The sequence below is a fragment of the Eptesicus fuscus genome, chromosome 8 (genome assembly GCF_027574615.1).
Source record: "Eptesicus fuscus isolate TK198812 chromosome 8, DD_ASM_mEF_20220401, whole genome shotgun sequence".
Classification (NCBI taxonomy): Eukaryota; Metazoa; Chordata; class Mammalia; order Chiroptera; family Vespertilionidae; genus Eptesicus; species Eptesicus fuscus.
In genome coordinates, this window is record NC_072480.1 from 87,828,477 (window position 1) to 87,851,766 (window position 23,290).

Below are 23,290 nucleotides of genomic sequence, written 5' to 3' on the forward strand. Positions count from 1 at the left end.
GCAACCTTTGCTCAAAACTGTTCCCACTGCCTGGATTCCCTTTCTCCAACTCCTCCTGCAAACTCCCACTCAGACTTAAGATGGGAGTCAACTGTCATCTCGGTTCCTTCCTCTGCACTCTATCACCTCTGTTCTAATACATTCCAAGACACATGTCATTTCTGCTTCCATTTCTACCCGCCCCCCTCCCCCCGCCCAGACTAGCAGCTGCACATTTTTTTTATTCCCAGAGTCTAGTAGAGCCTCTGAAATTGAGGAGGAACTTGTCCAAGTTCACGAAACAACCAAAACAGAGAGCCCAGTTCAGGATTTCCTGCTAAGTCTTAACTGTACCAATCTCATCCTCCCACACTGGCTCTCAACACTAATGGCACATGCTTCCCCCATAGTATACCTTTCTATGAAACAGGCATGGACTTAAAATTCATAAGATGCACACTTGCCTTCTTAGCATCCCATCACTACCTGTGTTGCAGGGAAAATTGCAGGTAATACAGTAAAGGGAAGATAAACATTCATTTAATAAATTTAAAATCTGCTTGAAAAGCAAAGGGCACTTGCCTAGTTCTGTGTCCTGTGGCATTCTGTAGTTCACTGTGTGCTTTAAACTAAGTTCTTCTCACTTGATGCAAGGGCAAATGAAAGCAGAATTCTGAAACCAAACGGGGTCTAAAGTCAAGTCACTGGCATAGTGTTAAGGGACTCAAGGCTGAGGGGTGTGGCTGGTGTTAGGAAGTCTGAATCTTTGGGAAAATAGGTGTCAAAATTCATGGCCAGTCAAATTGCAGAACAGTTTGAATATGAGTTCCTGCTTTCCCTGTTCTCAGTATTTTGAGTGGGAGCTAACATACCATCCTACAATAAATTCTATGATAAGGGTTTTTTTGAGAGCCTTTGGCACAGGCTACCTCTCCATGGCTTAGAGGATCAAAGAGGTCAGGGCAGCTGAGATCTGAAGGCCTTACAGAGTTGGCCTCACAGAGTTGGCCTAGGACAGGTTAGGTCTCTCTCTCTCTCTCTCTCTCTCTCTCTCTCTCTCTCTTCTGTGTGTGTGTGTGTGTGTGTGTTGTGGGGGGTCAGTTGGTAGGAGATAGGAATGGACATGACCCTGAAGGACCTTGGAAACCACGTTCATTCTTTCATTCTATTGGTATTATGGTGCTCCTATAATGCCAAGCACTGTGACCAAACATGTCACAATAACTTTATTCTGAGAGTATGTGGTGGCCCCAAGATTTTCACTCTCTGGTACTTTCAGTGTGGACAGAACCTGGGAGTATGAGGGGATGGCACTACTGTGTGATTTATTATATTATGTCACATAGCAAAGAGATTTTGCAGATGTAATTAAGACTACTATTCCATTGGCTTTGAGTTCATCAATGGGGAAATTATCTGGATGCGCCTGATGTAATCACATGAGTCCATTAAATCTGGGTCTAAAGACCCAGAGATTCGGTACATGAAAAGAATTCAGTGCAAGGCAGTTTTTCCATTGCTGGCTTTGAACATAGAGGAAAAGTTGAAAGTAGCCTATAGGAACCAAAAATGGTTCCCTGCTGACAACCCACAAGGAAACAGGGACCTCCATCCTGTAACCACAAGGAATCAACAGTCTGCATGAGCTTGGAATAAGATTCCAAGCTCCCAATGAGATTGCAGCCTGGCCTGCACCTTGATTTCGGTCTTGTGAGGCCCTGAGCAGAAAAACCAGGGAAGCCATGCCCCAACCTCTGACCTGTAGAACTGTAAACTAATAAACCAGTGTGGTTTTAAGCTGCTAAGACTGCGATAAAACATTTCACCATACATTCAGATTTGACTAATGTTTGAGCATCTCTATATGCTAGAGGTGATGTTGGGGATGTTCATATATGCTAAATTATTGAATTCTACTTTAAATCCTTCATGGATCGTGCTACTCTTAGTTTACCTCACTAGCATACCCTTTCTCCACCACGAAGCAGCTGTGCTGTTTGGATTGAGTCCTCAATACAACCAGTCTAACTCAAATAGCAATTCCATCTCTTGCTACGATGGTTGGTGTAGAGAAGGATGTATGACACAGGCCTAAGATAACCAGTGTGTGGCATTCACCAGGCCAAATGATTGGTTCAGGAGTCAGTCCATGATGTCAGTCCAGTCAGTGAGGTCCAATAATTTTGTTCAGCAATGGGGGAAGAGAAGTTCTCTACCTTATTCTGGGCAATGTGACACACAGCTGGGAGGCCTAGAACTGCTGCCATCATTTTTCTCCCCAGAGGAAATCAAAAGAAGGACAGAAACAAGAAACTCAAAGAGAAATGCATCTGGAGCCCTGATCAAACCATGCCTGAAGCTTTTGCCACTTACGGACTTTTTAGTAGCCATTAGCTAAATCATTTCCTTTCAAATGTAAGCCATTTTGAATTAGGTTTTCAGTTATTTGCAAGTAAGACCATCCTTATACATTACTAGTCCTGTTGGATAGTTGACAAATGAAACTCAAGGGAATAATTCTCAGAGGTCACAGAGCTGGTAAGTGGCAGACGTGGGGTTTAAAAGCCCAAGTTCAGTGCTCATTTTGTGACACAAATTACAAACTGCCTCACCCAACTTATCTTTGTCCCATCCTAACGAGTACAATACCTTGACTTTCCTAGGGGGAAATCACTCTCATTTTAGCAATCCTCCCTCTTCTCCTCATTGTTTGAAAGGGACCCCCCTCAGCTTCACAATCTAAATGTTTCCACATCTCAATTTCCAGTACCATCCTACGTATGTCTCAGTCTTCCCAACTACAATTTAAATCCAATAAGACCGGCACATATCTGAAGAGAGCTCTCTTTTGTTCATTCACTGCTTTTTCCTTCAACGGGGTGACAGTGCTGACTCATATGGAAATAGCACAGCCCTTTCCGGGCAGGTGGACAATGGGGCCTTTGCTAAGCACAGCAGGTGAGGAAAAGCGCTTCACTCAGTTGTCCCTAAACACCCAGGGAGCGGGGCTTGGTCACTGAGGAAAGTCTCAGGAGGTGGGCAGTGAGTAAACAAAAGAGAAAGCCCAGAGATAAATGAGGAGCCCCACTCTTTAGCAAGAAAATGTCCCATTAATCAATGTCAAGACCTCCCACAGGACCAGCATCTGAAACAAAATCAAGTAACCAAATACAAGTTCCTTCCTGTCCGTTGAAGGCAATATTATTAATGAATTAGCAAACATCAATGGTAAAAAGAAAATCAATGGGTTTCTGAGTTTTTACAAAAACAGGAGAAAGGATGGAACCAGCAGCAGAAAGGTGACACATCCCTTACAAAGCTTGGTATTTCTTCTAAGGAGTTTATGGCACCACCAGTTTAATAGCCCCTACCTCCACTTCCTCCCCAGGGAAAGGGGTCTCACCCTCTTTCCAGACAGCAATGGCATCCCTCTGCTCCGCGCTGGGATCTGAGCTGACAGCATTTTCTTTCTTTCTTTCTTTTTTTTTTTTTTTTTTACCCAAAGCCAGAGTTGGAACTTCTAGCATAATCTGAAGCTCTTGGCTCAAGCTTTATTGCTGTGCTCCACATTCTCCAGGATGCTGTCCTTCTGGGCAGGGACAGAGCCCTAGTCATACTGGTGGGAAGGGTAGGTTCTGTGCCCATCATACACATCGGTGGTGAGGCAACGCAGCATGAAGTGGCCTAGGTCATGTTTGGAGATGACTCTTGAGGGCCCTCGTCCATCCAGGGTCACTGTGTAGGCCCCAGTCAGTGGCTGGTCTCCTATGTGGGGCGGCATCACGGCCACGTACTTCAGACCCGAATCCTGAAGCAGCTTGTGCATCCGGATGTGGTCATCGGTCACATCCTGTAGTCGTGGGGGCACCTTGGTTGGGTCCCATAGCAGGAAGGCCGAGGTGCAGGCCACGACCTTGTCCACACCATGGGCCTTCATGGCCGCCACAATGTTCTGGGCACCCTTGGACATCACTGTGGTAGGACTGAGGTCATTGCCGGTGCCCAACAGCACGATGACAGCGTCCTGCCCGGCCACAGTCTTGTCCACGTCGGCTGCCTGCCGAACATTGCCCACCACCACGTGGGCTGGCTGGGGTCCCTCCGAGGGCAACCTGGAGGAGTCCCGCACCAGCATGAGCTGACAGTATTTTCAATGTCTGCATGATGGCTGGGCCCAAGTGCTCCAGGCTCCTAGCCCAGAGGTTGGGAGGTGTGTGCTTGTTAGAACATCCTTTTGAAGTTATCCTGGGATGTGTGCTGGTGCCAGAGGGAAAGTGTTGGTCTGATGGCCCCTGGTGATTTCTTCTTCTAGTACCCCTTGCCTAGCAATGAATGGCTCTGCAGACAAGAAAGAGCCTTCAAATGACTAAGGGTTCTGGAGGGGGTTGTCCAGCTTCCTGTTTTGGGAGAAGTAGGTGGGACATCTGGACTGTACAGGAACAGCGACCAAACAGAGACTGAACAAGGCATGGCCCCACCCAGCCCCTGAGCTGTGAGTCAGCTGGTGGCCCAGCAAAAGAGGGCTTTGCTTTTCTGTTCTGTTCTCTTTCTTTTTAAGAATTTGATAAAAGTCATAGACCCTATTGTTAAGACTTTTTTTTTCTGAGGATTCACACACACTCTGGGGGCCCAATTACTTCAAAGGAGCCTGTCTTAAGAAAAATCACTTCGCTCTGGAGACAGGCCCACCTGGTATCCTTCTCAATGAAGTGCAGCTCAGGGCATGAACCTGGCACTCGGCATCAGGGCGGTTGAGGTCGCTTTGAACTAACAAAGGGGGCTTAAATCATGGAATGGAGCATAGCCTCCTTCCGACATCTGGAATTTTAATGAGGTAGGATCAGGCAGGCAGAGCCAGAAAGCAAGCTGTAGGGCTCATAGAATAGAAAACCGAGCTCCTGGGTTGATTTTCCAGGCATATAGCAGGAACTCAATAAAGGTTTTTGAGAATTAATATCTTTTGTTGACTAACAGACACCTTTAGCAATGACCTCCTCCTCTGGGGGTTTGGGGAATGCACTAAAAATCCCTGCCTTGTTTTGCTTATTCATCTTGATTTTTTTTTTTTTTTTTTTTTTTGCCTCCTTTTAAGCCTGCCTTAAGTGTTAGGTGAGCACAGGGCTCTCAGAGGCTGGCTGGTCTGGTTCTTGGGGTGGCTGACACAGGTAGAGGGACAAGCACAGCCCCAAACTGCCAGCCACTCACACACCTCCCCTCCAAGTCTACTTGCCTTTCTGGAATTTTCTTCTGTCGTGGGGGACAAGTCAGGAGCAGGCCACGTGCCCTGATCCAGCCCCATCACCGTGACAGAAAGGGAAAGGCAAAGACTCAGAGAAAGCCACCTTTTGCCCTCTTCAGTACAACCTCTCACCAAGAAATGCCCCACACCCCCATACCCAGCCCTTTCTTCCACCTCTCTGTCTGTGTCCCCAACATTGAATGCCCCTTACCTGGGAAATGAATCGCTTCTGTAACAGGGATATCCAGAAGGGGGCTCCGTTTGATTTCTCTTCTCAAACCTCCTCTCTGCTCAGAACAGGCTCTTTCCTGCCCAGAGCCAGACTGGCTCAATCCCCCCACCAATCCTACTCACCCCTGGGCAGTGGGAGAAGCGGAAGGGCAGTCAGTGGGCAGCCCACTTGTTAATCATGGTCCCTCAGGCATCCAGGAATGGGGAGAATTTCTGAGGGGCAGGTGCCAAAAAAATTGGAGAACCTTCTCTACTTCCCTCCCAGCAGACGCCCATCCCTGGTTCAACAGGGCGTGTTATCTGGACTGAAGTATGTGTGACCCCGTTTCCTGGGTCTGCATCAGGAGAGATCTGGGGGCCCTTCAGTCCCTTCCCACAGCAAGAACTGCACCCATTCCAACAGCGATGATGCAAAGCTTCGATAGATTCAAGACCACAGAGGCTGAAAATAACTGGAAATTGTCTCCCTCAAGGTCTTCATTGGATAGATGAGAAAACTGAGGCCCAGTGTACTTAGGAAAGAACATGATTTACAACCTTTGGCATAAGAACTCATCTGACATTCACATACTTTCCAACTCTGGGCTCAGGTGCTGCATGTAGGCCTTTTCATGGAAAAAATGTTCATAATGAGCAGATTTGCTGAGATGACTGAGGGGCTAGTATAAAAAACTATCTAGGGCAGTTAGGAGACTGGCCCAGAGGAAGGGATATGTCTGTCTCTCTACCACAGATAAAATGCGGTGGACCAAAAGAGATAATAATCGGGAGCATGTTAACAAGGACAGCCAATTACGCGAAATCTCGCTTCAGACACTCTGGGACTGCCAGTGGAGTTTATCATGTCTCTTCTATGATTAAACTGAAATCAATGTCCTGGGCAGCCACTGCAAATGTAGATTTTTTTTCAAATGGAAGGAACAATTCTCCCTGTGAGTAGGAAATGAATGAGCGCAGAACCTGGTCCGTTCCAATAAGGACAATGCAAGTGACTCTGGCAATAAAATCTCTAGATGAGTAAAACAAGTTCTAATGCACCAGTGACATGTTAACAGCAAGCTTAACAAAGAAAAAACAACACGTGGGTTAGCTAATAGGACAACCTAATCTAAGAACACAAAAGGCTCCCAACTGCTTTCCCTCATTCCAAGATGTCGCAATCACCGCCAGGTCCAGCCACGGTCTGGCGCAGGACGCTCTCCTTGCTCTCACACAGACATGTCACCGTTTTCTTCTCACTCTACCCACAGATGCTTGACTGGTTCCAGACTTTTAAAATAACTTCTCATTTTGGTCTGCAGCTTTCCCCGTAAGACTTTAGCACAAGAGCAGTCACTGGAAGTGCAATGGAAGTTGGTTCTCACTGTCCATCGCTCCAGACTCAGCTTGGGATAGCCAGCTTCTTTATAGGGAGGACTGTGGGCCTTGGGACATGCTGGGGATGGGAGGAGGGAGCCTTCAGCATCTGTTCTTAACAGCGTGGGTGCTAATAGAGGACCGCTAGAGCCCAACCCTGGGCCTCCACTCAGCAGCTTTCACCCTCCTGACTCGTTTTGCTTCTCATTCTCTTGAAAGGCAACCCTAAGGTTTTCACTAATAATGCTTACAGAAATGAGAGGTTTCAAATGTAATCTGAAGAAGAAAATGTGTTTTGGATGCTTCTGAGTCAGCATTAAGAGATCTGTAGGGTAACCCCAATTCCAGTCCCTGACTTAATTGTGTATCAACATCTATTCAACACCTGCCCTGTACCAAGCACTGTAAACATGAGTACATGGATAGAACAAAGTCCTTGTTTCTAAGCGTGTGAAATCTAGTGAGGAGGACAGACAAGCATGTCTTTGTAGCATACGATAATTGCTATAATAAAGGATAAACAGAACATTATAGGGACCCAGCGCAAAGACCGTTGGTTCTCGGGGAAGGAGAGCATCTGAAGGGAGTGACACTGGCCCCCAGAATGAAAGGGTGACTAAGACTTCAGTGTGCAGAGGGGATGAGAGTAGAGCAGGGTGTGGAGGGCATTCCAAGCCAAGGAAGGACATAGCACATGCTAACAGAAGCATGACGTGGCATGAAGCAAGTGTGAGCCCTGTCTTCTTCCCCCTTTTCCTCTCCATCTGGCTCCTTCCTACTCATCTTTGGGTTTTGGTTTAGATAGCAGTTCCTCTGAGATGCCTTCTCTGACCACCCCCACCCCACTTCTTGGGACTCCCTCCCAAATCACTCCCTTCTTACTATTCCTGCCTGTTCCCTGGTCTGTGTTCTCCACGAAAACAAATCATGGCCTTAGCTCTAATGCTGAGTACACTGGCATAATAAAAACAGCATGCAGTAACGTTGTAAGAAATAGGTTTTATAGGATTAAACCAAATTTTCTACAAAAATTACATGGTATGCATTTTCTAGTAGAAGTATGCTCAGTGTGCTCAGGCAGTTAGTGTCTAAATGCAAAATAATCAAATATTTGCAATTTCTATTATGTGAGGTCTAGCTGAAAAAAAAAACCACACACACACACACACACAACACACAGGGTGTCAAGACATAAGTCCTAAGAGCAAGTCCTGTCTCTGTCACTAAGGAATTCTGGAATCTTGAGAGTACCTCTCTTCCTTGGGAGTCATTTTCCTCCTCTGCAAAGTGAAGGGATTTCAAAACTGTGTTTAATGTTGATCCCCCCCTCACTCATGACTCCTCAGTTGTATACTGAAGCCTGAGGCAAAGCCTGTGTCAGAATTTTTAATGCAACTGGCATTATGTTCCACCACTAACACTTTTGGAATCCTCTCTTTTGAAACACTTCCCTGAAACCTAAGCTTTCTTTTAGCCTTTCAAATAATAGCTTCATATTGAGCCCAGTTCTCTAAAGGAACACAAGACTCACTGACAGGGAATGGCATGGCATGGGTGAGCATATGGAGAGGACAGAACTGGCAGAGCTCTTTGATTAGCTGAGAGCAGAGGGACATTTGTCACAGTGTCATTTTGTTCCCCGGGACCTTTAGGAGTCACAACAGTGTGGTCCTAACCAGCAAACTCTGGACTCAAGGCATGATCTCCCAATTCTTCACCCAGGAGTTCAGGTATATTTGAACCAAAACAAACAAAAACAGTGCTATGTAACTAACTGCACAGTGTCTCCCAATTGTTGGGGAAATTGCAATTACATTTGCCAAAACTATAGAAGTGACCTCTTTAGCTACAGAGCTTACTGATGTTTTAAATTAGAACAGGATTCAATAGATGAAAATTGCTAGTTGAATGGGAGGCATTTGTGTAATTAAGGTGCCAGCTATATTCAGGGTTTTTGAAGCTGTGATATCTAAACAGGGTGCCTCCGGAATGTGGGATGAAGATTAGACTGTGTCACCAATAGAATTTCAGACTAACAAGAATCCATGTAAAGTTGAAGTTTTGACCGCCTCCCTCAAAAAAAAAAAAAAAATTACATACCAAAGACTGATATAAATGATTGCATAATAAAGCTAGAGCATTTTCAAAATATTAGCAAATGTAGAGTACCTTCCCCAAAGGAAGACCTATATTTAGAATGCAAAATGAAAGATAAAGTGCAATCCTGGACACCGAAACATATCCATTATGAGGAAGTAATGCCATAACAGAAGTTTTAATGACTGGCCATGACTATTAGAAAGGGATAGAGAAATTGTTAGAATTTGTTAATGCGTCTTCAGCGCTGCTGAGAGCAGAGCCCCTTTTAGTCTACATTCCCTCTAGGGAGTATGGGTATATCAAGCAATTGTAACTTGAACATCTAACTTTTTTATTCAACTCTATACCCACTGAGTAGCGTTCTGATACTGATTTGGTTTTTCAAATAAATTTCCATATTGGCTAACCTGCCAACAACAGCTTTTAAGTACTTCCTTGGGAGATCTATTTCTCAATGAAAATTGATGACTTGCCATTTTGGTCTGTTGGCAACATGTTTGATGTTGGGCATGAATGAACCAGGGCTCCATGAGCAAATACATTCTCCCTGAGTGAGCTGACAGAAATGTCTGCATCTGTGGTAATGCCACCAGGAAGCAGAAATCTTGGGAAGCTGGCCTTGACACACTTCCTCACTGCAACACCAAACTTCCAGTGGCCATGGGATGAATGGATCCTGGGCAGGATGTACCTTACAATGTGTTTTCTGTGTGAGGAAGTAAGCTTTCTAGAACATTCTCCAAGGGGATGATTGAGAAAGAACCATATTCCTTATGGATAAGAAAGACAATATCCAGGATGCTCTTTGTCACTTATAGGTGTTGTCATTTGCAATGAGAATATTAAGCCATAGCAGTCACCGTGTAAACAATTTACTAGATATTTGTGCAGTATCTGCCACATGAGGGATATTGAGTAGAAATAGATACAGGTTTCCTTCCTGGGAATTTTTTAAAATATATTTTTCATTGATTTCAGAAAGGAAGGGAGAGGGAGAGAGAGAGAAACATCAATGATGATAGAGAATCATCAATCAACTGCCTCCTGCAAGCCCCCTACTGTGGATCGAGTCCACAACCTAGGCATGTGCCCTGATTAGGAATTGAGCTGTGACCTCCTTGTTCATAGGTTGATGCTTAATCACTGAGCCACACTGGCTAATAACAGTCCAAAGGAGAATATATTATTTTATTGAACAAACATTTATGTAGTACACTAGAGGCCTGGTGCACAACTTTCGTGCACTGGGGGTGGGGGGTGTCCCTCAGCCCTGCCTGTGTGGAGAGCAGGCCTAAGCTGACAGGCAGACATTCCCTGAGGGATCCTTAGTGCTGCGACAGAGGCAGGAGAGGCTCCTGCCACCACAGCTGCGCTCTCCAGCTGTGAGCCTGGCTTCTGGCTGAGCGATGCTCCCCCTGTGGGAGCGCACTGACCACCAGGGGGCAGCTCCTCCATTGAGTGTCTGCCCCCTGGTGGTCAGTGCACATCATACCAACCGGCCATTCAGATGTTCAGTCGATTTACATATTAGCCTTTTATTATATAGGACGCTATGTGCCAGGCATTGTTTTAAGCACTTAATGTGTAATAGCTCATTTAATGCCCCTAATAACTTTTGAGGTAGGTACTATTACTATCCCCATTTTACAGATCGGGAAACTAAGGCACAGACATGATGAGAAACTTTACCAAACTCCTGTGGCTTTCAAGTGGCAAAGCTGAGATGTGAATGAACTGTGGCAGTCTGGTCCCAGAATCCTTACTTTCTGCCACTACCCTGCCATCTTACAACTGGCAGCTGGAGGACCCAAGGAAGCTTTCACAAATGCAAAGATATTTACACAGACAATTGAAGAAGGTAGGCGGCTGTTGGATATGCAGCCACGGAAGGAAGCACATTCCGGGCAAAATAAACAGTGTGAGGGAAGGCAGGGAGTCAGAATGCTTGGAACCATTGTTCCCTAGTAAGCCAACAATAGTCCCACAGCCTTAGCACAAGTTTAGGTTCAGAAAGAATAACTTAACAGAATAAAAGACTTGAATAAGGGTCAAGTATTAGGGACAAACAATGGTTGAGAATCTAGTGTTTTGCACTTTAATTTCCATAAGTTCCATTAATTCTATGTATCCCAGTATTTAGCTGGATAATTGACTCCAAAAGAGGGCATGGGTTTGATAGGAGCAAACGTACATTAGGGCACAGTTCAAATCATATCCCAGCACGGCATGGACCCAGAGGCAGGCTTAACCACTGCCCCAGAACCTCAAAGTTTGGTATTTCCTGATCTTTCAGGAGAAGTAAACAAACCACACTTATTTTTATATATCCTACAGCAAAGGAGAAGGCAATGCTGGGAGTCCAGGGGCAATGTTCTCTTCTTTAAGAAAAATTCAACCCAATTTCAAAAGTAAGATCTATTCTACTGCTACAAGAGCATCTCATGGGGCTTTAAAAGCAACCGGATCATAATGGTAGCACTCTTTATGAGCAATGAGATTACTCACTGAGTACTAAGCTTAATATTTCCTTTAATTGATTGCTGATTTGCTTCATATCCAGATCCTGAGTTGGGATCCTAATTTAAAACCAGTAAGACTGAAGAACAGGTACATGGTCCCCCCAAAGCTGGATCAGGACAGTGAATCAGTCTGCCAAGATTTTGGGCCCTTCCCTTCTGGGGTGATGTGGCACAGGTAGTTGACATGGGAGTATAACACACTCCAGACATCAGATCCTCAGGTTTGCCACCTGCATCCTTTTGATGAAGAGGAGCAGGTTGTGAACTTTGGCGCCAGACAGACCTCAGTGTAAACCCTTGCTTTACCCCATGCATTTATTTATTTTCTTCATAGAAATTATATCTATGATGAAATTATATATTTTTGTTTATTTATACTATTTGAAATTATATATTTTTGTTTATTTATTATCTATCATCCTCACTAAAATAAGATCAGGGAATTTAAGTTTACTGCTATACCCAGAACCTTGAACATCATAGGCATTCAAAGATGTTTGTTGAATGAACAAATGAATAAATGAATTCAATTTCTATATATTATGCATCTCTATTTCTATATGTATATGTAATATAGAGGGACATGGGGAAAGATAGTTCACCCAAAGGCTAGCGGTGGTTGGCTCTGTGTAATGGATACTCTCTTTCCCGCTTCTCCAATTCCTTATTCCCCAGCTACATATCCCTAAATACAAAAATATATGTGAACACATTCTTATTAAATATGGGAAAAGAACTATATAGATAAAAGGCAGAACTTCCCTTTCATTCTTTATCCAATGATATAGGAATCTATCAAAGTAATCTACCCAGTGACATGGGAATCTTTCCCTTTTGTTAAATGTAGACCCACAGCAATATTTTTAAACCATGGTCTATTTAAACCATGTAGATAAACCATTTAACAATGGGTCACTGATGTATACTTGAGTTGTTTTTACTATTATAAGCATATTTGTGCACTTGTTACTATCTTCCTGAGATAATTTCTAAAATTAGAATTACAGAATGTTTCCATGGTAAAAGAAGAATTTCTTAATTCTAAAGGTGCCATCAAGAGTAAATTCTTTTTCTCTTCTGAGTCACATGGGTCCTTACCTGCATGTCTCTAAGGAGTCTTGTGCCTCCATCATTCAGAAGAGGGACAGAAATTCTGTCACTTTGTTTCAGCAGGTGTATTGGTGATGGCACAGAATGAAGGGCATGGCCTATCCTGTTGGGTTGGCCTCGTGGCAGGACCAGATGGCTCTTTCATTTATGGTGTAAATTGAGCATTAAATACACTATCATGGCTCTTAAGTGACCTGACATTTGTAGGCTAAGATACAAGTAAACCATCAATCCTCAAAATGTCAAGCACATTGGTACAATTCAAACATCTTTGCACCTAAATTCAAACTGTTAAACTATCATATCACATCATCTCACTTACAATGTACAACCTACAGGTTCAATTAATTGAAGTGACCATCTGGTGGTCAACAGAAAAAAACCTTTCAAGGTAATTTTTGCTTGGATGACCCTAGGATTTCAAGGAGGATTTTCATGGACCCCACTACTGATACATTAACAGCAAACACTCTTGTTGATGCAGATTTGAAATGTGCCATTCACCATTTTATTTTACCTCATTTTCTTAAATCTTTAAAAATTATAGTTGACATAGTATTATATTAGTTTCAAGTGTCTAACATAGTGATTCAATATTTATATAACTTCCAAAGTGATTACCACAATAAGTCTAGTAACATCTGAGTGCCATTCAATATTTTAACTGCTTTACAGAGATTAATTAAATCCCCATGATAACCCAATGAGGTAGGTATTTAGTATCCTCAACTGACAGACACTAAAAGTAAAACAGAGATTATTTAAATTGCTCAGTATCACTCAGGAATTGTGTGGCAGAACCAGGATTAGAACCCTACCGATGTAAAATCCTACTTGCTTACACTGTTCTGTGATTCCTCTCAACATATTTGGACAAAGAGGGGTATGCAGGATTTTATATTTTTATTCGTTTTTGCCAACTGGCCTTTCGGAAGGATTTTATCAGTTTAAAACTTACAAAAAGTGCTTGAGTCTGTTTTCCTAATCTCTGTTCAACATTGAGTATTATGTTGTTTTAATCTTCGCCAATCTGATAGGTTTTTTTTTTTTAAACAACCTCCTTTTTTTAATTAGCATTCTATATAAAAAAAATTTCAAAGGCTTATTCACTTTTTTATTTTATTTCTGGGATGGCTTTTTCATATATTTAATCCATCTTTTATTTCATTGGTCATTGTTTCCTTATTGAAATATTAGAATTTCTTTTCTTTTTTGTTGTTGTTAATTCTAACCGAGGATATTTTTCCCAATGATTTTTAGAGACAGTGGAAGGGAGGAATGAAGAGTGGGGGGAGGGAGGGGGAAAGAGAGAGAGAGAGAGAGAGAGAGAGAGAGAGAGAGAGAGAGAAAGAGAGAACCATCCATGTGAGAAAGACACATCGATTGGCTGCCTCCCACACTCGCCCCCACTGAGACTGGGGTTTGAACCTGAACCCAGATAATCCAACCTGTGACCCTTCAGTACATGGACCAATGCTCTAACCACTGAGAACACCAGCTGTGGCTAGAATTCTTTATATAAATAAATCCTTTGTTAATTTTTAATCATGTTCATTAATCTCCTTTGGTTTTGCCACACAGGAGTTTAAATTCCATTGTGTTTAAAAAAAGTAAATATTATTATGATTTCTGAATTTTATATCATGCTTATAAATATTTTTACCACCCTGAGTTTTTAAAAATATTCATCCATATTTCTTTTTAGTGTTTTAACAGTTTTATGTTTTTCTGAATTTAAATCTTTGATACATCTAGAATTTATTTTGATTTAAGGAATAAAGCAAGGATTCGGCTTGATTTTATCACAAAATTGCAAGATAGTTGACCCAATGTCAACTTATATGAAAGAAAAAAAATTTATGGAGACAAGCAGAGAAAGAAGGCACATTATTTAGAGAGGAGCAAAGATAAGAATTACAGAAGACTTTTCATAAGAAACTATCATATAATGGAGAGACATCTTCAAATATCGAAAGAATATAAAGCAAAATTTGTTAATCCAGAATTCTATATTTAGCAAATTTTTTTTTCAAATATTAAGATGCAATAAAGACCTTTTCAGAAAAACAAAAGCTGAGATTACTTATTGTCAACAGACCTGCACTACAAGAAATATTAAAGGCAGTCTTCAGGCAGAAGGAACTAATATCAGGTGAAAACTTGAATCTACACAGAGAAATAAAGTACTGGAAATGGTAAAAATGAAAGTAAATGTAAAATAAGTTTTCCTTATTTTTAATTGTTCTAAATATCTAAAGATAATTGACTGGGTAAGGGAAATATAGTAACAATATGTTGTAGGGTTTATAACATATGTAAAAGTATAATGTATAACAACAATAACACAAAAATAGAAGAAATGAATTTGAAAGTAAACTATTGTCAAATTCTTACACAATGTAATAAATTGAATAATAATAATATTATTTGAAGGTAGATTATAATTAGAAATGATACATATTATATACCTTAAGGCAACCACTAAAATCTTTTTAGAGAGGTATAACTAATAAGCTAAAAATAGAATTAAATAAAATAATTTAAAAATATCCAATTAATGCAATAGAAGGCAAAGAAACAGGATTAAAGGAACAAAGAACAGAGGAACAAATAGAAAACAAATAGCAAGATGGTAAATTTAAATTCAACCCTACCAATAATTACATTAATTGTAAACAGTCTAAACACACCACTTAAAAGAGATTGATTGGAAAAACAAAACTTAACTCTACACAGCCCAAAAGCAACAAACTTAAAACATACAGGCATAGGTAGGTTAAAGGTAAAAGGGTGAGAAAAGATAAACTATGCATACACTAATAAAAAAAAATGCTGGAATCACTATATTGACTATTGCAATGTAGATTTCAGAATAAATAATATTGCTAGAGATAAACAGGGACATTAGTTAATGCTAAAGAGGTCAAGTCACAAGAAGCTATGTGTGTTGAAACTCTGTTGTCAGGTGTGTACATATATATCTAGGCTTGTTATACCCTCTTGGTGAAACAAGGAAGCCTTAAATATCTGAGACAAAAAATACAGAGTTGAAAGGAGAAACACACAAATCCACAATTACAGTGAGAGTTTTCAACGTTCCTTTCTCGATAAATGATAGAACAAGTAGACAGAAAATCAGACAAGTTACAGAATACTCAAACAATTTGATCTGACTAACGTTTATAGAATATTCCATCCAACAAAAGCAGTATGCCCATACTTTTCAAGTGCAACATAGAACATTCACATATACCCTTTCCTGGGCCATAAAATAAATGTTAAAGAATTAATTGAAATCATACAGACTACCTTTGCTGGCTACAATACAATTAAACTAGAAATCAATGTCAGAATAATATCTGGAAAAATCTCCAAATACTTAGAAATTAAGCAGAATGAAGTTGCCCATTTGAGAATGAGATATCTCATCACTTATTCAAGCCTTCTTTTATGTCTCTTGTTTGGTTTTATTATTCCCCTCATCTATCATGCATATATTTTTATAGTTTATCCTAGGTATTTCATTTCATTTTATCTTATTTTATTGTTACGGCTGCTTTGGTGAAGGGGTCTTTTATTACATTATATTTTCTAACTGCTTATTACTTGGCTCTAAGGATATTGATTTTGCTTTTTTAAAAATTATGGCCACCTGATTGAACTCAATATTTCCAATAATTTTATTTTATTGTACTTTTTAACTTTGTGATCCAATCCTCTATAAATAACGGTAATTTCCCCTGCTTTATAGATACTTATACGCTATTCCTTTCTTCTTTTGTCTAACTGTATCTTCTAACAATTTTGGAAAATGTTAAAAAATCAAGTCGTGATGCCTGGGGCGGTTGTCTGGTTCCTGATCTGGAAGCGCATGGTTTCCCGTCGCTGCAATGGACGGGTGGGCTGGGAAGGCAGACGCAGGCAGTTTTACTGCACGAATGAACCGGGAAGGCCTCGTTCCACACAGTGAGCAAACCGTGAGCGGAAAGAACTCTCCTTTAAAAGCCTCGAGATTGATTCCCTAGCGCTGCGGCCAGACAGTTTCCGCTGGCTTTCGGAGAAGGGGCGGGGCTGACGGGTGATTTACAGGGTGTGCAAGCGCAGCCCTTCTTGGAGCCTGAAATCCCGCACCGGGGAGGCTCATTGGAGACCTGGGGCTCGTGGTCTTGGAGTGTCCTCCAGAGCAGGTACCCAAGTGAGCCTTTTTGGCTTGGAGGGACTCGCTGAGAGTAGCCCCCGGCGGTGAGGGAGGGCAGAAAGGCTGCCAAGGCGCTGGTTGCTGGCTGTCACCCGTGGGAAGAAGCTTGCTCTAAGGACTCAGCTACGAATCTCACTCGCGTCGCCGTGTCGTCTGAGGCTTCCCCGCACCCCCCCCTAGGCCCTGAGACATGATCAGACCTGGGTGAGGAAAGCTCACACCTCTGAGGATCGATGGGTGGGTGGCTTGAAGAAAGAGCCCACGGTGGCTCTGGTGCCAGAGAAACCTGGCCACCTCTTCACAGGTGTGAGGCTCGGCGTCCGCAGCGCTGCAGTGGGAATCTCCAAGCACACTTCACAGGAAGGCAGGACAGCAATTGCCTTACACACACAAACGTCCCAGCCCCGGGCGAGGCACACACGTGCTCCCTGACTCGCCTGCCCCTTGCTGATTACATAGCGAGAGGGAAGGATTTTCCTGACCCCTTGGGGATACGATCAGGACCACTGTGGTCTGTGCACCAGTCTATTTTGTTCCTGTGGCGTTCCTAGAACTGTGCTGCTCGGTGGTTAGGGTGTGGCCAGCCCCAGGGCAGTTTCTAGGGCAGTGATGGCGAACCTATGACACGCGTGTCAGCACTGACACGAGTAGCCATTTCTGATGACACGCGGCCGCTGAGGCGGCCGCATGCCGAGGATGAAACATTTGCTGCTCCTGAGGATGAAACATTTGCGAAATAATGTTTTTTCCTCAAAGTGACACACTACCCGAGTTATGCTCAGTTTTTGGCAAAGTTTGACACACCAACCTCAAAAGGTTGCCCATCACTGTTCTAGGGCAATGAAGGAGGACTGGAAAATGCCTGCTGTGTTTTGCTGCTTCTGGTACTACCTAACATGATATAGACTGTGACAAAGACAGCGTGGGTGAATCGAGTCATCTGAGGCAGTGGGACAATCCTAAACCCACCTCCATGCTTCCCTGTCCCGCTGCCCTACCACCCAGGTTTCTGGGACAGAGTCTCGCTCTCCTGTAGTGACAGCAGAGACAAATGACTGAGCGAAAGAAGCTCATCTTTGGGTCACGCAATTGCTGCAGCTGACCTTGGCCTGGTTTAGGATGGTGGCACCAAAATGTCCACGGAGAAAGGAATCCTTACAGCTGCCCTCTGTGCAATGACACCAATCTCTAGAAAGGGATCCTAAGTACCCCTCCCTCCTGTCCCTAAGTAACTTCACTGGGGGAAGACTGAGTCCCCGCAGAGGGGCATCACTAGGGGCGCTAAATGAAATGGTAGAATGGCTGTCCTGGTGAGAGGAATTAGGAGCAGACAGGGTAAGGGGTGGAAGGAGGAGGAATCGTGGAGCTAGCTGAAACCACAAAATGTTTTGCAAAAACAACAACAACAGGATGTTTTGAGACAAGGATGTTTTTCTTGCAAGTGCAAAATAAAATGTTGCAAAAAGGCCAGGAACCAATCAGAGAGCGACACAGATAAAGAGCTGGCCTTCAGCAGATATAAGGGGAAGAGCAGAACGCTTCAGGGGCAACCCTTTAGGGTCCCCTCCCTGAGCAGAGAACCTGCGTTTGCTTGCAATAAACTCCTGCCTTGCTGGAATTCCTCTGGTCCGAGGCTTCATTCTTTGATTCCGTGAGACACGACCCTGGGAAGAATTCCTATTCGCCCCGTTTGGGTCTTGACCTCCTTGTGCTATGACTGATGCAGGCGAGGAGGGCCCAGGACCAGGTCAGAAGAATGGCCTTGTGCAGAGGAGGAGGAGCCTATCAGTGATGGACAGGAGGGGCAAGATCAATTGGCAGTGAGTGGGGTGCAGGGATGGTCACAAAAAGAATGTGCCTGGCTCAGGCTAAGAGGGCTTGAGCCGGAGGCCCCCTGAGCATCTCTTATGCTGACATCAGGCTTGTCTGACCCGAGAAACATCTGGCTTACACATCTTCCAGGAAAAGACACGTATAAATTCTCCGTTTTATAACTTCCTTGTGAAATGAATTCCTGTAACAAAAACGTTACTGTTACTCTTTTATTATTCCAATTAGAGGCCCAGTGCATGAAATTTGTGCACTCAGGGTGGGGGGGGGTGTGTGTGGGGGGGTTCCCCTCAGCCTGGCCTGTGCCCTCTCATAGTCCGGGAGCCCTCAGGGGATGTCTGACTGATGGCTTAGGCCCGCTTCCCGTGGGACATCCTTAGCACTGCCACAGAGGCAGGAGAGGCTCCCCCCACCGCCGCTGCGCTCACCAGCTGTGAGCCCGGCTTCTGGCTGAGTGGCGCTCCCCCTGTGGGAGTGTGCTGATCACCAAGGGGCAGCTCCTGTGTTGAGCGCCTGCCCCCTGGTGGTCAGTGCATGTCATAGTGACCGGTTGTTCCTCCATTCAGTCGATTTGCATATTACCCTTTTATTATATAGGTTTGTTTTAGGGGGAAATTTGGAGACAGACAAACCCTCAAATTTTTCTTTCATATCAGAAACTATCCACATAGGAAATCAAAACCCCCAACCAGCCAAAAGGTCATGTGAGTTTGGGCCACTCCTTTCTGACTTGGTTTCCTCAGAGTGTGAGAGTCTGTGGGGTCAGCAGGCCTACCCTCTACCAAATGACAAAAAAAAAAAAAAAAAGAAAAAGAAAAGAAAAGAAAGAAAGAAAGAAAAGAAAAAGAAAAGGCAGTAACAGGAGGTGAAGTACAAATCACAGAGTTCTAAATGTGTCTGGATGCTGGCAGCCCTGTCTCTCTGCTCTCATTCCTTTTTCCACGGCCGAGTGTCCCCTAACAGTGCCAAGGACTGGTTGTTCGATGCATAGAGGACATTGGTCATATTATAGCACAGGTAGGTGGCTCTGTCAAAAACGGCTTTTGCTTTTACATGAAGCAACAACCTCTTTGCCTGGAGTGAGAACTGCCCTCACTCTGGACTGCAAGGAAAAGGTTCAAATGGGAAAAAAAAACACACAACTTTGTCCTTTTGAAATAAAAAGTAGAAGGCAGAATAAACTCATCCTCCTCCACATGCATTGTGGCCTAAAGGCCTGTCCTGCATTTGATCACTTCTCTGCTTAGCGGAGGGGGGGGATGAGCAGGGGCAGGCCCAGGGGCCCTGTGAACACTTCAGGGGAACAGCTGGGAGATCCAACCACAGTGAGTGTGGAGACCCCAATCCAGGCAAATCAAATCCCTCCTCTGAGAAGCTGGGATTTCAATCAGGAGGAGTTAGCCTTGTAGCAGCCAGGAGGCCGGAGAGGGAGGCCAGCCAGTCCACAAAGAGGGAGGCCGGTCTGACCAGAAGACTGCCCTGCTCAGGGACAGTCCCTGGGGATTTTCCAGTCCCTGATCCAGCTGACCTGTATTCTGTGAGAAAGCCCCGAGCCTTTATAACAAGAAACCCCCATTATAGGTAATAAGGCAAACCCAACCCTGTTGAGTGTGGAAGTGAATGTGAATTGGGGGTCTCGTTTGCCATTGAAAAGGTCTAAGACAGAAGCAAAAGTCCTTTAACTGGGCAGCTCACCTGTGCACCTGATTTCATTTCCCTTGTTTATGGCACTGGCCATCTCCACCAGCCACTTTCACCTTTTGATGAGGAGGGTTCCCCATAGCTGAGTCACTGCTGATTCTGTGTGACCAGGAAAGGCCACCTGATCGCCCCACATCCTGAGCCACTTGTCTCTCAGATTGCGATGGCTCTGTTGCCACATGATGCTAATGGGAATACTTCTAGGCCCTGAGAATCACTGAAACACATTCTTGCATTGGCAGGATTGCTGCACGAATGATTCTAGCACTTATTAAGTTAGCCAGAGAATCTGTCCTTTCACCACCACATGTTTGGGACCCTCTGTAATCCTGTTTCTTTCTCAGTACCCCAGACCAACTAAACAAAAGCCTCTTTGTAGAGGGAAGTCTAGTGACCCGAGAAATAGATGGAGGGTCCCACCCTCTCCAGTGGCCTTGGAGTTTATAGGAGTGAAAGAGTTGAAAGAGAAGGGAGTTTGGAGTCAGGAATCCTGATTTCCAGAGCTGGCTCTAGCATGTGCTAGAAGTAATGACCTTGGGTGAGTCAGACTTGCTGAGAATTAGTCTCTAAATCTGTGTAATAGAGGTGGAACTGATCTTCCAGTGTGGCATTGTTGAGAGGATTCAAGGGGAGAATATTCTCAAGTGCTTTGTAAGCCACAAATCCCTACTCAAGTCGTTTTGTTGTTACTAAGTGTTACGGTAGCAAAAAAAAAAAAAAAATTTTCACAACTGCACTCAGATGTGCAAAATAAATGTGACATCTTATTTTTCATAACTGACCTAGTCCCCAGGAATGCCACCTCTCTGGGGAACAATGATGACAGCAAAGATATAAATTACCACGTGTTGAGCCCTAGCAGGTTTGGCTCAGTGGATAGAGGGTTAGCCTGCGGACTGAAGGGTCCTGGGTTCGATCCCAGTCAAGGGCACATGTCTGGGTTATGGGCACAATCCCCAGTAGAGAGAGTGCAGGAGGCAGCCAATCAAGGATTCTCTCTCATCATTGATGTTTCTATCTCTCTCCCTCTCCCTTCCTCTCTGAAATCAATAAAAACATATTATTTTTTTTGAAAGATTAGCACCTGCTGATTCAAAATGCTTTATAATTCTCACAGCCATCTATGAAGTAGGTGCTAATGCCAGCTCCAATTTAAAGAGTAGAAAGGAAACTCAAGTGTGCTAGTTAACACATATCTGAGTCTCTTCCTGTTTCAACAGTCTCTTTAAAACAGTTCTTTTCAAGGAAATGCTTTGCGTTCTGCCCCAGTCCATCCTCCTCTCTCAGATGACCTTAGAATTTGGGAAAGTTTGCCAGGACCTCATGGTTGCAGAGGTGGCCTCCGATGCCTTGGTGCCCTTGTGCTACTCTCTGTCCTGTGGGGCATGGCACCTCTGTTTGCTTGATGTTGCCAACACCATGGCAAGGAGGCTGTGGTGACTCTTGGTCAGCCAGGCCCAGCATTTCCCCTCCTGTCGCAGTCCCACCTGGTCTCTCTGGTGCTGAGTGTCCTCCTAACACAGCCTGAGGACATTATTGCCCCATTCAGTCCAAAGGGTCCTCCTCACAGTCTCCATTGTGGCCACAACTCACATAAGCTCACCATCCAGCCCTTCCACTCATCCATGTCCCCACCACAGGGCTCACAGAGATTCCAAGCCACATGGGTTCCCTTTTCAGAGGCAATTTAACTAAGGTACAATCGCCCTAGAAATGTTTATTGAGCATGTACTATGTTCCAGGCACTGTCCTAGCTCTTGGGATCAGTGAACAAAACAAAGATTTCTAACCTGTTGGAGCTGACATTCCAGCAACCGCATGACAGTGGAGGGGACACCCTTCAAGGGGTCTTCTCCCAGACGCCCAACAAGAAGTGGAGTAAGAGCCCCTCTCACCTTGGCCTCTCTCTCAACCTAACATCCCCCCCGGAGAGGGAAGCCAGAGCATACTGATCTCAGACCCACACTCCTTCCACATTTCAGAGAGCCGGAAGGTGTTGGCATTTCACTTTATCATCCTCACTCGCAAGGACTTGCTCTGCCCCAAATCCATCTCCTTCTGGACAGTGGATTGGGAAGGGCTGAGGGGATATCTGCTTTGTCCACCGTTCTTTGATGGAGGCACAGCAGGGCTTGGTTAAAAACATGACAAAGGGACATACTGGCGATTAACAAGAAATTCCTCTCTCTCCACAAGGCCTGACTTTTATGAGTGGCATTCTGACAAATAGGCAAAGACACGCTGAGACTCAAAGTGGAAGTTCTTTGTTCTGGAGGTCCTGCCTTGTACTTCCCTGGGTGTGTCCAGCCTCAGGATTCAGCGCTGGTGTACAGCAGTGACAGGGAAACAAAAGCTTTTAGGGGAAAGTGAGAATACATGGTCAACCTCAGGGACTCACCAGGACAGAGACAGCATCAAACCATAGAGTCTTGTAGTCTGACATATATGCTGAAAGTCAGTTACTTTTTGTTTGTTTGTTTGTTTGTTTTGTCTTGTTAATCCTCACCTGAGGATATTTTTCCATTGATCTTTTTAGAGAGAGTGGAAGAGAAAGGGAAAGACAGAGAAAAACATTGATGTGAGAGAAACACATTGATTGGTTGCCTCCTGCACAGGCCCTGACCAGGGCCCAGGCTGGGGAGGAGCCTGCAACCAAGGTACGCAGCCTTGACCGGAATTGAACCCGGGACTCTTTGGTCCACAGGCCGGTGCTCTATCCACTGAACCAAACTGGCTAGGGCTGAAAGTCAGTTACTTCTTAATACAGCTTTCACTGCAGCTCTTTATAACAAGGCTGGTGGGTTGTAAAAAGTTTACTCCCAGAAACGCCTTTGTTGAGTGAACAAATGAGCTATTAAGGAACAAACGCCATGTTATTCATATCAAGGAATAAAGTCTGAGGGCTTCAGACTACAATCAATTCACAGACAATGTATTTAACTTCTTCTGTATACCTAGCATTGAGGAGCACAGAGTCGGTTCCTGCCTATGAGGAAGAAGAGAAAACTAGCTCATACATGAAGCAAT

General features: G+C 44.0%; 1 protein-coding gene across 1 annotated transcript; it reads right to left on the minus strand.

Moving 5' to 3' along the window:
- Window positions 1–3,574: 3,574 nt before the first annotated feature.
- LOC103290292 (flavin reductase (NADPH)) lies at window positions 3,575–4,114 on the minus strand. Its single transcript, XM_008146211.3, has one exon. The coding sequence runs from the start codon at window positions 4,112–4,114 to the stop codon at window positions 3,587–3,589; it is 528 nt and encodes a 175-aa protein (XP_008144433.2). The 3' UTR covers window positions 3,575–3,586.
- Between the last annotated feature and the right edge of the window lie 19,176 nt (window positions 4,115–23,290).